This window comes from Ischnura elegans, chromosome 4 (genome assembly GCF_921293095.1).
Source record: "Ischnura elegans chromosome 4, ioIscEleg1.1, whole genome shotgun sequence".
NCBI classification, from domain to species: Eukaryota; Metazoa; Arthropoda; class Insecta; order Odonata; family Coenagrionidae; genus Ischnura; species Ischnura elegans.
The window spans coordinates 20,704,466-20,717,133 of record NC_060249.1 but is presented as its reverse complement, the minus strand read 5'-3'; the positions used below and the strand labels follow the sequence as shown (position 1 = coordinate 20,717,133).

At 45.8% G+C, this 12,668-nt stretch overlaps 2 protein-coding genes across 3 annotated transcripts in view; both read right to left on the bottom strand.

Moving 5' to 3' along the window:
- LOC124157128 overlaps nt 1-12,668 on the bottom strand; it is a 225,279-nt gene that overhangs the window by 115,452 nt on the left and 97,159 nt on the right. The window lies entirely within an intron of this gene.
- LOC124157127 lies at nt 546-3,086 on the bottom strand. 2 transcript variants are annotated; one of them, XR_006864540.1, is made up of 2 exons: nt 1,391-3,086; nt 546-931 (listed from the first exon to the last, which is right to left on the bottom strand). XR_006864540.1 is itself a non-coding variant. In XM_046531631.1 (2 exons), the coding sequence occupies exons 1-2, from the start codon at nt 3,013-3,015 to the stop codon at nt 892-894; spliced, it is 1,479 nt and encodes a 492-aa protein (XP_046387587.1). In that variant the 5' UTR covers nt 3,016-3,086; the 3' UTR covers nt 546-891. The 2 variants fall into 2 exon arrangements, 1 of the variants encoding a protein (XP_046387587.1); XM_046531631.1 differs by having other exon boundaries at nt 1,577-3,086.

The window sequence follows — 12,668 nt, the reverse complement described above, 5'->3', positions numbered from 1 at the left end:
TCCAAGAGCCTGTGAGCAAAAAGTTTCTGAAAATTCTTGGCTTGGAATTTACTCGTAAAATGAAAGACGTGCCCCATATTTAAATGCAAGTAAACATCTACGAGGACTGAATAAGAAATCTCGTTAAGGCCTTTCACAATTATTTCCATGCTTCTCGGCCTTGATCTCATTCTAGCAAAAGAAATCCCATTTAAAATACTACGGAGATCACGAAAATTTGAAAAAAAAGGAGAAGGAAAAGCAGAGATGGAGAGGACGACGACGCGACGGAAGCAGAGTAGTCGGGGCAGTCAAGAGGGGAACGCTTGGAAAAAAAACGATGGAGTTGACGAAAAGGAAGCATGCGCTGAATAGCTGAGTAAATAATCTGGTGAAGATATTTAGATGCCCGCCTTTATCTAAAGGACATATTTAGCGGTATTTTTGCACAAACTATGCTTCAATAAGTCTAATTAAGCACCAAAATATAGTTCTGTAAGACCCCCGATGCTCTAAGGGGTGCCGCCGATCAATTGGCAGGGATTTTTGAAAGGAAACTCATACACTACGGAGAGATGATTTTATTGTTCTACTCGTTTACATTACGCCACCACGCGTCCGACTACCCACGACCGCGTCTCCACAGCCCGCCTTCGCTGACCTCCCCTCCTCCTCCTTCTCCCTCCTCAGCCATCGTGTTTCTTTCACCAAGCTCTGCAGTTTCCCACGGGAGGTTGGAGCAGCCACTGGATACGCGGAGGTAAAGCGATCCGACCCTTCGCAAAGGCAGAAACTTGGGAAGGAATATGAAAGAGAGTGTAGGTGATGGGTTGAGGCGTGAAAAGGGTGGGAACGGAAGTGACTCTGCTGTTTCTGTCTCTTACATCACTTTCCCCTCAAACTGCCTTTAATCTAATTGATTATAGGCCTCGTCTGCTTCACCCATTGAATCCTGTGAAAAATCCGTACATGGAAATGGAGAACACAAAGAATAAAATACAAGGAGCCTTGGAATGGGTGGACTCGGTGATGACACAGAGGCTAAATACATTATATGTCCCCAAGGCACTAATTAGTCAAAACAAAATCCTCCAGCAAAACACTAAAATAGCAAATACAAAGAGAGAAAGAGAAATAAGGTTTTATACGTAAAATTGACAAACACTGCATTGCAAATGCATCCATTCGTTAATGTTCATTCATTGAAATTCTACCCAAACATAATCAGAAGCATAAAAATATCCTGATTCTCTCCCACTAATTAGAATTCATCTCATAACCAGAGTTTTTTACTTTTTAACATGCTCAGCTCCATAAAAATTACAACCAGTAGATTATACTGAAAACTCAAAATTCCGTAACATACTATAAAAAAAACTGTTCGTTCCACGAAAAGACATAATTTACTCACAAATCTTAAATGACTTTCTCGGCCAGCTGTTCAAAAAAGTACACAGCGGCCCCACTTAACAAACACACGATAACAACACACGATATCAACAAACAGCTCTACTCTTTCTCTTCTCTCTACGCTCTAATGCGAACTCTACGCTTTCTCTTCTCTTACAATTCTCTCTGCCGAAGCACTAACACTTACGTCTTCCCTTCTGAGGACGGTCCGGTTTGCGACCTCAAAAGATAGGGAGAGCGGGCGGGATGGGTTGGAGAGATAAGGATGTTGTCATCTGCGTCGCTACTCCTGCTGTCTCCGCGGCCTTCCGCGGTATGTGCTGGCGTACGGGGTGTGGAAATGGGAGAAGCAAGGGCACTATCGTCTTCTTCACGGCCTTCACTGGAATGTGCGTACTCTCTTAGAGTACTGCTCTCGCTGGGTAGGCAGCTCGCTGGGGTTCTACGGGGAGTGCCCTCTCGTACACCCAACGGCTCTGGAGGCGTAGGGGTAGGTCGGGGCCTCAGGAGATAAGGGCTCCTTTGCCGGGCAGCTGCTTGCGACTCGGTCGTCGACGGGTATCTCTGCTCCTCCGTGCTCTCCGGCGTAGAGGCCTCTTCTGCTCGTTCTCTCTCGGCTATTGGCGATCCGGGCTCTTGGATCGCCGCTTCCTGCCTCTCTCCGCCCTCCGATGACGATGTCGACACCTGACTCATTTCCTCCCACCGTTCTTCGTCCTCCGACTCGGCCAATATATGGGATCGGGGGGACATGACACCAGGGCGAGGGGGAATATGGGAAAAGGGAGTGTCTCCTATTGGGCTTGCTGGGCCACGCACAATTTCCGCTGATTTGGTGGGGGGGTGTTTCCGTGGTCTTCCTCGACGACGTTCTCCACACGGGGGAAAACCTAGAGTTGGCAAATTACCTAAATGCAACTTTAAGCGATTTTTGTGCACCAAAAGAGATCTGTAGGGGAGTTGAATTCGCACGTTGCACGGGGGAATCACTTCCGTCACTAGGTAGGGCCCTTTCCACGGGTAATGGAATTTTTTCGCTCCGCCTGTCTTCGTGCACGGGTCACTCAGGTAGACGTATTGACCACACTCATATGCCACGTCCTTCGTCCCCCTGTTAAAAACCGCCGCCCTCTCTCGGCGAGCGCGCGCGTCATTGATCTTACATCTACTCCGTAATGTCTCCAATTTCTCTTTCAATCCCTGAAGATACTTATTGTCAAACTGTCCCAATGTCGGTTCAAAGTACTCGAAGGGAGATCGCATGACGTGCCCGAAAACGATTTCATGAGGCGAGAAGCCTGTACTGCGATGAATTTTTGTATTGTAGCAGAGGACAGCGTACGGGACCCACGTATCCCAGTCCGAGTTTTTGTCGTTAACGTAGTGGCTAAGTATACCAGCAATTGTTCTATGTACCCTCTCCACTTTCCCGTTCGATTCTGGATGGTAAGGAGAAGAGCGAAGTCTGGAAATTTTCATTAGTTCGCACACCTTTTTAAAGAAATCGGACATATAGTTTGCACCCTGATCCGTGAGAACCTTGACCGGTACCCCAAACCTTAGAATCCACCTTCTCACGAATGCCGAGGCGATCGTCTCCGCCTTTTGGTCCGGTAAAGGAATCATTTCTAGGTAACGGGAAAAATTATCAATAATAGATAGAATGTATTTGTTACCATACTCACTACATGGAAGGGGCCCGACGGTGTCTAAAGAAACGAAATCGAATGGTCTATCGGAAGAGGGTAATTCCTGAATGGGTGCCCTTGTTCTCCCGTAAGGGCTTCGACGGTGGCATGCGACGCAGTCTCTAAGAGCTTCTTTAATGTCCTTCGCTAAATTTCGCCACCAATATGATGCCCGCACTCTCTCGAGTGTAGGCCGGATCCCTAGATGCCCCGACAATGGATGATCATGGAAGTTTTTAATTATATCTTTCCTCAATTTCTCGGGGGCCACTATTTTCTCACCATCTTTGGTTTTCTTATAGAGAACGCCCCCTTTCACAAAGAATCCTATCTGCGTTCGCAACCGTTTGCATTCGGCGTCGTCGTTCTGATAGTCAATTATTTCGTCACATAGCCCTCGTTCAACCGTTCGTACCTTCCGACTGAGTGCGTCGGCGTTTGAATGAAGCTTCCCTGGTTTGTGTATAATTTCATAGTCGAACTCGCTCAATTTCAACGTCCACCTTACCAAGCGGCTGTTAGGATCCTTAAGACTCAATAGCCATTTGAGGGCCGCGTGGTCTGTAATGATTTTAAATTTTCGACCAAATAAATAACATCTGAAATGTCCCGTAGCCCATACGGCCCCAAGGAGTTCCTTCTCCGTGGCTGAGTAATTTGTTTCGGCGCTGTTCAATTGTCTAGAGGCATAAGCGACGGGATGCTCTTCTCCGTTTATCTCCTGCGATAGAACCGCGCCTAAGGCATAATTTGAGGCATCCGTAGAAAGGATGAAAGTTTTTCTGAAATCTGGGTACACTAGAATAGGGCTTTTAGTAAGCGCTGACTTAAGCTCCCTCATCGCCACTTCGCAATCGTCTGACCAGCTAAAAGTTGCCCCCTTTTTCAGCAGTCTCGTCAGGGGCTTTGCTATACTGGCATAGTCCTTCACGAACCTCCGGTAGTAATTGGCTAAACCTAGGAAGGACTGTAGTTCCTTCGTGCAACTGGGCGTGGGATATTCATTTACTGCCGAAAGCTTCGATGGATCGGGAAAAACTCCGTCCTTCGTTATCACATGACCCAAGTAATTCACCTTGTCGTGGGCAAAGTGGCATTTATCAAATTTCAGAGTCAAACCTGCGATTCTCAGTCTCTCCAAAACGCCCCTCAGTCGTTCTGCGTGTTCTTCAATTGTGGAGCTAAACACTACCACGTCATCTAAATAGACGAGACAATGCGCCGGTTTCAGCCCGCGCAGAACGCTGTCCATAAGCCGCTGGAAACTGGCGGGGGCATTGCGTAGCCCAAACGGCATTCGCGTATATTCCCAATGCCCGCTCTCCGTATTAAATGCCGTTTTTGGTTGTGACTCTCTGTCCATGGGAATTTGATGGTAACCGCTTGTTAAGTCCATCGTAGTAAAGTATCGGCAATTCCCTAAATAGTCCAAGGTCTCGACTATATTCGGCAGGGGATAAACATCAGGAGTCGTAATGGCGTTTAATGCCCTGTAATCTACGCAAAACCTATACGAATCTTTCCCATCAGTCATTTCTTAGGGACAACAACAATTGGGGCGGCCCAGGGGCTGGTACTAGGCACTATGACACCCGCCTCTAACTGCTCCCTCACTAGCCTATCGACTATTTCCTTCTGGTGGAATGGCGTGCGGTATGCCTTCCTATAGATTGGCCTTTCGCTAGACGTTGGAATATGATGTGTCACCAATTTTGTCGGCGGTGGAAGACCCTTACCGGCAAACAGATCCTTATATTCCTCAAGAATTGGCAATAGAGCGTCACGTTCCCCGCAGTTTAAATGCACAAGTTTATCCGCAAAACAGACTTCGCCCTCGCAACGCCGCACCGCATGCACTCGCGGACCCCAATCAGCTTCCTCTTCCGCCCCTCTATCTTCCCATTGTGTAGCGGAAGCTAAAATCGTTCCCTTCCTTAGCGTTACCTCTCCTTCGTTGAAGTTAGCTACTTGAACAATTACTTCACGGTTTTCATTCACTCTTGACATGCTTCTAGCCACTACACAGCCCTCCAGATCCTCAAAGTTTGGTTCGATAAGGATATCAGCGCCGATAGGGATTTGTAGGTCAGGTACATTGACACTAATTAGTTTTTCACATCTACCCGGCAATATTTCTGTCTCTATTGACCGGATTAAAAACCCCGTGTCACTCCGCTTTCGGATTTCTTTCATTATTCCTACATTCGCTTGTTCCCCGTGGTTGCCCCTCAAACCCCAGGTCTCATTCCCTACGGAGAGTGTTCCCTGTTTAATGTTTATACAGCAACCTAACTTTTCTAGGAAATCTAAACCTAATATCCCCTCGTAATCCCCTAGTTCACTCACAACTTGCATGCAACACTTATATTGAACACCGTTTACAAAAAATTCAATAACCTTTTCCCCAAAACTTTTCACCACATCACCAGTAATGCCCCTCACGCGATAAGGGGACCGTTTAATACCCTCATTCCCACACACATCACTGCACACGAGGGATACCTGAGCGCCGGTGTCACACAGGAACCTGGCCCTTCTTCCCCCGATGCTCACCACCGCCACCAAATCCATAGGTCCGCCTCTTTTCTCCACCCTCGGAAGGAAGACATCTAGTAGGGGCCGGAATTGGCGGCGTTGCCGGCCCCGCCGTCGTTTAACTCCGTAGTCTGCTGCCTCCGTCTGCATTCCCGGGCGATGTGGCCCTCACCTCCACAGTTGAAGCAGCGCCTCCGATTTCGGCACTCCCTCGCCATGTGCCCCATCTCGCCACAGTTAAAGCATTTACCTTCCCTTGGAGCCCGGAAGACATGGCGGCTCGCAGGCTCCTCTCTCAAGGGGCGCCTCTCCACCTCCTCGATCCTAATGGCGGCCTCGACCGCCTCGTCAAAATTTTGAGGCGACGTCAGCCGGCACTGTCTGCCCACTTCCCCTGAGAGACCATTAAGGAAGGCGTCAAGGGCGCGCTGATCTGCCTCATAGCGCGTCGCGGCGGCATGCTCCGCGGGCCCGGCCACGTCATACGTCTGGCTGTTGATTTTTCGCACCCTGTCTGCGAAGGCTTCCAAGTCTTCTCCGGCGCCCCTTCTTATGTTGGCTAACAGCTCCCGAAAAAAACGGGTACTCCGTTTCGTTCGGTACCGCTGCAAGAGCTGCGCTTTTAGTTCCTCGAACGTCGCGGCCCCTCGGCACTCTTCCTTGCTATGATAAAATTCGGCCGCTTCCCCGTTCAACTTCAGGATCGTTGCATTCAGTTTGTCGGCGTCAGAGAGGCCCCCCAAATCGGCTGCGCGTTCCACTTTGTCTAAAAAGGCCGTTACGGACTCTTCCGGTCTTCCCGAGAACGCTTCAGTCGCCGAAAGCAAGCCGAAGTTTTTCCGCCCGCCTTCCTCCCCAGCAGCTGTCCCCGTCCGCCGAAGTCTCTCGTTATCCGCTTCGAGCTCGCGTAATTTCTTGCTCATCTCTGTGATGGCCTGCTGCAAATCCATCTCCTGGCCTCCCAGGCTCACTCTCGCCGCCATCGTAATCAATGAGTCCTTCCAAAAATATGCCAATTATCCCACTTCTTGACACCAGTGTAAGACCCCCGATGCTCTTAGGGGTGCCGCCGATCAATTGGCAGGGATTTTTGAAAGGAAACTCATACACTACGGAGAGATGATTTTATTGTTCTACTCGTTTACATTACGCCACCACGCGTCCGACTACCCACGACCGCGTCTCCACAGCCCGCCTTCGCTGACCTCCCCTCCTCCTCCTTCTCCCTCCTCAGCCATCGTGTTTCTTTCACCAAGCTCTGCAGTTTCCCACGGGAGGTTGGAGCAGCCACTGGATACGCGGAGGTAAAGCGATCCGACCCTTCGCAAAGGCAGAAACTTGGGAAGGAATATGAAAGAGAGTGTAGGTGATGGGTTGAGGCGTGAAAAGGGTGGGAACGGAAGTGACTCTGCTGTTTCTGTCTCTTACAGTTCCTTATATTTGTTTCGTGGTTATTTTACACTATAACTGTCTTCAGGCAAAATAGTACAATTATATGGATGATTAATTCATCATAGACGTCGCGAATCATTTGATTCACATTATGTTAAGATAGTCTTATTTTATAAAGCAGGATATTTTCATTTTGAAGTCAATTTGATTTTAAAATACTCTGTATGTATCATAAACAGTTGCCACAGTAAGCCTTAGTAAACGAATCATATATATAAGTTGGCAAAGTTTGTGTAAATGACCATAGCGAAAATACCATCTTATCCTTTAAATGTGTATGGTAAATCAATGCCGTAATGGTATGGCAGCTTTAAATATTAAAATGATTATCTCATATCATATGTGCATTAGTAAATTACTCCTTGAGTGATTTCTTATGAGATAACCTTGATTAGGTTTCAATATGTAAAAAAAAGTAACCTACGACCTGTCAGCACATTCTATTACGTTGGGATGTGATAGCATTAGAATTACTAGCACTATTACGCTGGCATGACTTTCACGTTGGCAAGTTAGTTTAAAGAAATTGGGGCAATGGTACATAATATTTTTTTAAGAGGAGAGGACGAGGATAATCCTGCTACACTATTATGGAACAAAAGTGTTCACGTCCAATGGCAGTGGAAGGGAAAGGGGGAAAAAAAGGAAAAAGGCAAGGCCTAACACCAAGAGTGGAGCTACCACTTGGAAATACCTTGGAATGAAAGAGAGAATAGATGCTTACTTTCAATTTTCATGATTTTTCGAATGTGTGAGTTTTCTCTCATTATGAGCCAATGCTCCACCAAATTCTCCCGATCAGTGTGGGTTCTTCAGTCAGAAATGTTGCGAAGAAGATAGAATTATGATCCACACGAAAATTTTATAACATTTTATTACTTTAGCACGAAAATCTTGTTCAACAATATTTTCTGTCAAAAAAGATTCATTTTAAATCCATTGTTGAATTGTATGCGATGAGTGCTATAATATAGGAAACGGTACATTTCAATGAAAAAAGACGTGATGCTTTCACGGCGTTTGCTGGTAGTGAAGGCAGTTCGGGCGCTCCCCCGAGTAATCTCCATCATGTCTGCCGACTCGTACCCCGAAACGTCGGCAACCGTGAGGAGATTACCTGGTGGAGTATCCGAACAGCCTTCACTTCCTGGCACATTTCAATGCCTTTATTGTACAGTTTACATTCATGAAATTGAAACGTGGATTAGAAATATTTTCATTCGTTCGTTTTTCGTTTTTTCTTCACGATGTCATTCGCGTGGTTCCATTACTCCTCACCCGTAACTTGAAACACGTACACGTGAAAGCACAGGATTGTCAAACTGCCTTTAAAATAAATAATAAAAATGCAATATATTTTCCATTCAGATCACGAATCGAAATAAAAATTTACTATTTAAAAAGCAATCTTCTTTTCTAAGATTTTGCCACATTCTTGTTCCACTAGAGATGCTATAGCTAACCCTTTGAAATATGACAATTATAACCATGAAAATGAAAACCAGATGAGTGAAGTAGGATGTTTAGTGCCCATGCTACCGTTCACGGTATGGTTTGGTATTAGGAGGAGGCGACCGACAGCTGAGGTCATTTGCGCCATGAGGGAAGGGTATGGAAAGAGAGGAACCCGGCGTCGGCATTAGCCTGCTCTTAACGAAAGGCGCCAAGGGGACCACTGCTTAACGTCCCACCCGACGGACGGAGTGTTGTCCTTGAAATGTCTCCACACAACATTCAAGCAGGGATAGGGCAGTCTCTGAAAATTCTCTGCCACTGCCGGGATTTGAACCCGAGCCCGCCGGGTGTGAAGCCAACACTCTAGCCACCACACCAACCCGATCCCCGCTACCGTTCACGGAGTTTGAACCAGCTTCTATATGTTATAAATACCGGTTCGTACAAACATATGCCTGTCCATCTAAAATATAATATACTTATTAAAAAAAATTTTCTATTGAAAGTACATCACGGAGCACCGTAGTTATAAAAACTAATTCAAAACGCAGTCTTCTATTCTTAGAATTCGCTAAACAATGCTCCAACTCGAAATGTTTCCTTGAGCAAACTTTAGCAAGTTCGCAGGAAAATACAAGCAGGGTACTTAAAATATTGGAACGAGAACGTTACTGGTTTACCCCCTTTTACGTTCAGTATCATCCACATAGTTCCGATGAAGTACACAAGTACCTCCTCCAATGGAAAAAATCATGAACTACATAACTTCTGAAAATATTACTTAATTTTCAGAGATCTGAGCCAGGGTACACATTGGAATGAAGCCAGTGTTTTTGCCGAGGCACCCCACTCCAATTCCAATCCAATATTCTCATCCCGTTTGCTATTTCTTTCGGTCCATGAGAAAAAAATTCTTAGGCCCAGGAATCGAACCACGAGCCTTTGACTTTCCGGGCCACAGGGTAGGCCCCTACGCTATCCAGGTTCCTGACCCCCCATTGTACTGAGGCCCATTATGCTGTACGTTTGGCCCATCCAACTCGAGATGGCCACCACCACCGATTCTAACATCCACAGTTGGCCAATACGCGGTCCATCCAAGATGGTCACACAGGGACCTAACTTTTCCGTTTGACACGCGTTAAATTTGAACGAGGAGAGAACTCAAGTGGGAGCATTATGTGGCGAAATATAAGAATAGAAGTACCTTATCTAAGAATATTAGACTGCCTTTTATATGAGAAAATATTACTGAGCGTTACCCTGATAGAAATAATGTTTAAAATAGGAAAAATATAATGATTGATATAATATATGTCCTTGAATACAGAGCAGACGATTATAGAGTTCGACTCCCGGTCCAGTTAATTTTTTCACAACGAAATTCATGTAAATTTCACCTCCGTTCACGCGGTAGGCTCGAAATATTACACGTCCTTTCTGCGCTTCCGTGGTGGGTACAAATCTCTCTCTTGGGTAATGTGCAGTTCGAGTGGTTTATGAGAGGGGGAGAAACTGAATTGGGTGCCTATCACGCGGCACTTGCATCACAGGGAGTGCGACGCTCATTAGAATGCGCAGCCAACGAGGAAGATGTAGATTGTTACGTGACCAGGGAAGAAATGGCACTCGAGACACTTTATACGTTCACCCACTCCTCCTGATGCGTGATCTCTCCTATCAGGCACAAGAATCCGAGACTCACTCCCTTCCTACCCTTCGTCACCTCGCCACCGATTCTAACATCCGCAATTGCGTGTCGACGCAGCAGTTATCGTCGCGGCTGTAGGATTGATTCTCTCTTTTTTTAATTACACCTTAGGCCATCTATTCCCAAATAAATACGATGAGGTATCCTCTAAGAATTTAGGAGTGGATTGGGGTCGCTGTTTCAATAATAATAATACGTCTTTATTGGGCGATATTGGGACTAGAAAGTCCAATCTTCCACATATCCCCTGAAGCTGTTTTGGGCGAGAGAGGAGTGGAACACGGTCATCACGTGCCACAGCGCCTCGGTAGCATACAATACCTTGATTTGGTAATGCAACTGAGGCTGACTTGATATGCTGAGTTTGAAGAATTTACTAATTATGTTGGTAACATAGCTTGGTAACGTATAAAATCGTCCCTCGCTTGATTTGGTGGAAGTTCCATATATCCATGATGGAAGAAAACAAATGGCACTTTTTCATGCCAAGACTCAACAATCGACCCAAGTTTCAAGGCATTGTGTAAGTTTCAAGGCTTGATAAGCTGTTGAAGTAGAAGCTTTCATTGAAGAGCCAATTTAAAAATTAGCATTCGATCCCTCCTCCGATTCCTGTCCTTCTAATCTGCCATTGAAGGGGTGAAAGCGTATCGTAAATAAGAATGAGATGACTTTCCACAAGCGTTACCTGCCATATTCTCAATTTTTATTTTAAACTTAATGCCTCAGAAAATACAGATGTTAGCGGTGAGTTCTTCTTGGGTGTTCCCCGTTCGTACGACCTCGGTAAGCAATCAACGTGCGTTAAAACTACTGTGATAACCTGGTGCCAAATTCGTGTGCCCTGGTATGCAGGGGTGGATCCAAGATTTCTTTCTGGGGGAGGGGGGCAGAAGCAAGGCCGTATCCAGAATTTTGTCATGGGGGGGCAAAAGGATACCGATTTTTATAGCTCGTTCCTTTAGCTAAACCATTGAGTAATATATAAAATTCTGTACTGATATTGCTTCAAGTAAGTTGATCAATGTCAAATAACAGTGAATGAGCCTCAGTAAAGCGTTTCCAATCCCAATCTCTATCGTCGTCATTAGAAATCCCTCAGCCTCGAACAGCAAAAAATACTTTTAGTAATACTCCCACCAACTCAATGCTATGTTATACGATTTTCTACGGAATCTATTAAAGATGTCTCACAGAGCGAACCGTTAAAGGTAGCATCAGCTTCTGCTCCCCATTCTCCAAGGATTTCTCCAATAGATGGGGGAGTGGACACATTGGTACTCTCCATTATTCACTAGAGCGGCCATGAGAGCCAAGATACACCGAATCTCAATCCAAATAGGAAGCCGTCCTTCCCACCTCCCGTCTGGGATGGATGCCATCAGTTACAACCCCTACCTCAACAGAAAGCACGCCTTTCTCTCGATAAGTCTTTTTCACTGCGTGATACTTGCTCTATCTCTTGAAAATTTCAAGGCTTACAGAGTATACCGTTTAAATATTTAAAGTTATCTCGTCTGAACGCACATTGATTGGTAAGCAATATCGGTAGCTCAAATGCCTGCCACTAAACCGTGGTCAGCGTTGGTGTAGCAACCGAATCCGGAAAAATAAAGGGTGAAGAGAAGAACGATATGATCATTTCGAGTCATTGGGAGCAAAAATGACTCTGGGATGAAGCCTCAGCGTGAAGGAGGTAGACCCTCTCCATGAGTACAATGCATCTTTCCCGATTTTAAAGATTAATAAGTGGAACTGTTCATATCGCTATGGGCTTTCATTTACTTACTTTGTCTCCTTTCCATACCAGCATAGGTGGATGTAGGATGAGAGGGGGGGGGGGGGGAGATGGGCCCTCCCCAGGCCCATAAAAACATGAAAGATTTTTAATACGGTTCCATTATCAGTGCACTCGTTTTGTATTACGAGGTGTCCTTGTGCCCCCCCAGAACAAAATCCTGGATACGGCCATGCTTGTGCCCCCCCAGAAAGAAATCCTGGGAACACCCGAGAAGAATTCACCGTTAACATCTGTATCTCCTGAGACATTAAGTTATTAAAAAATTGGATGACAGTAAATGTTAACAAAAGTGTGCTCCAAATTTCCTGAAAATATCAAGATAATATTTACAGTTTTAAAAGAGTTATACGTGCCAATATTGTACCTAATACGATCAGTCTCGTGATACATCCTCTTGTGCCACACGTGCGACACTACGCCAGGTTCATCCACAATCCTCCTTCATCGAGAATGTAAACAAAACTACGCCCCACCCGCTTCCTTTGGACTCCCAATCCAAAATCCTCCGCTATCCGGATTTTTCGTTTGTAGCCCCCATGAATCGTGTCCTTGCGAGGCGCAGTAGTATTCGCTGAATAATACCCACTGTGTGGATCCGTCACGTCTCGGAAATATTGGAGAAAAAACTACTTGGGGC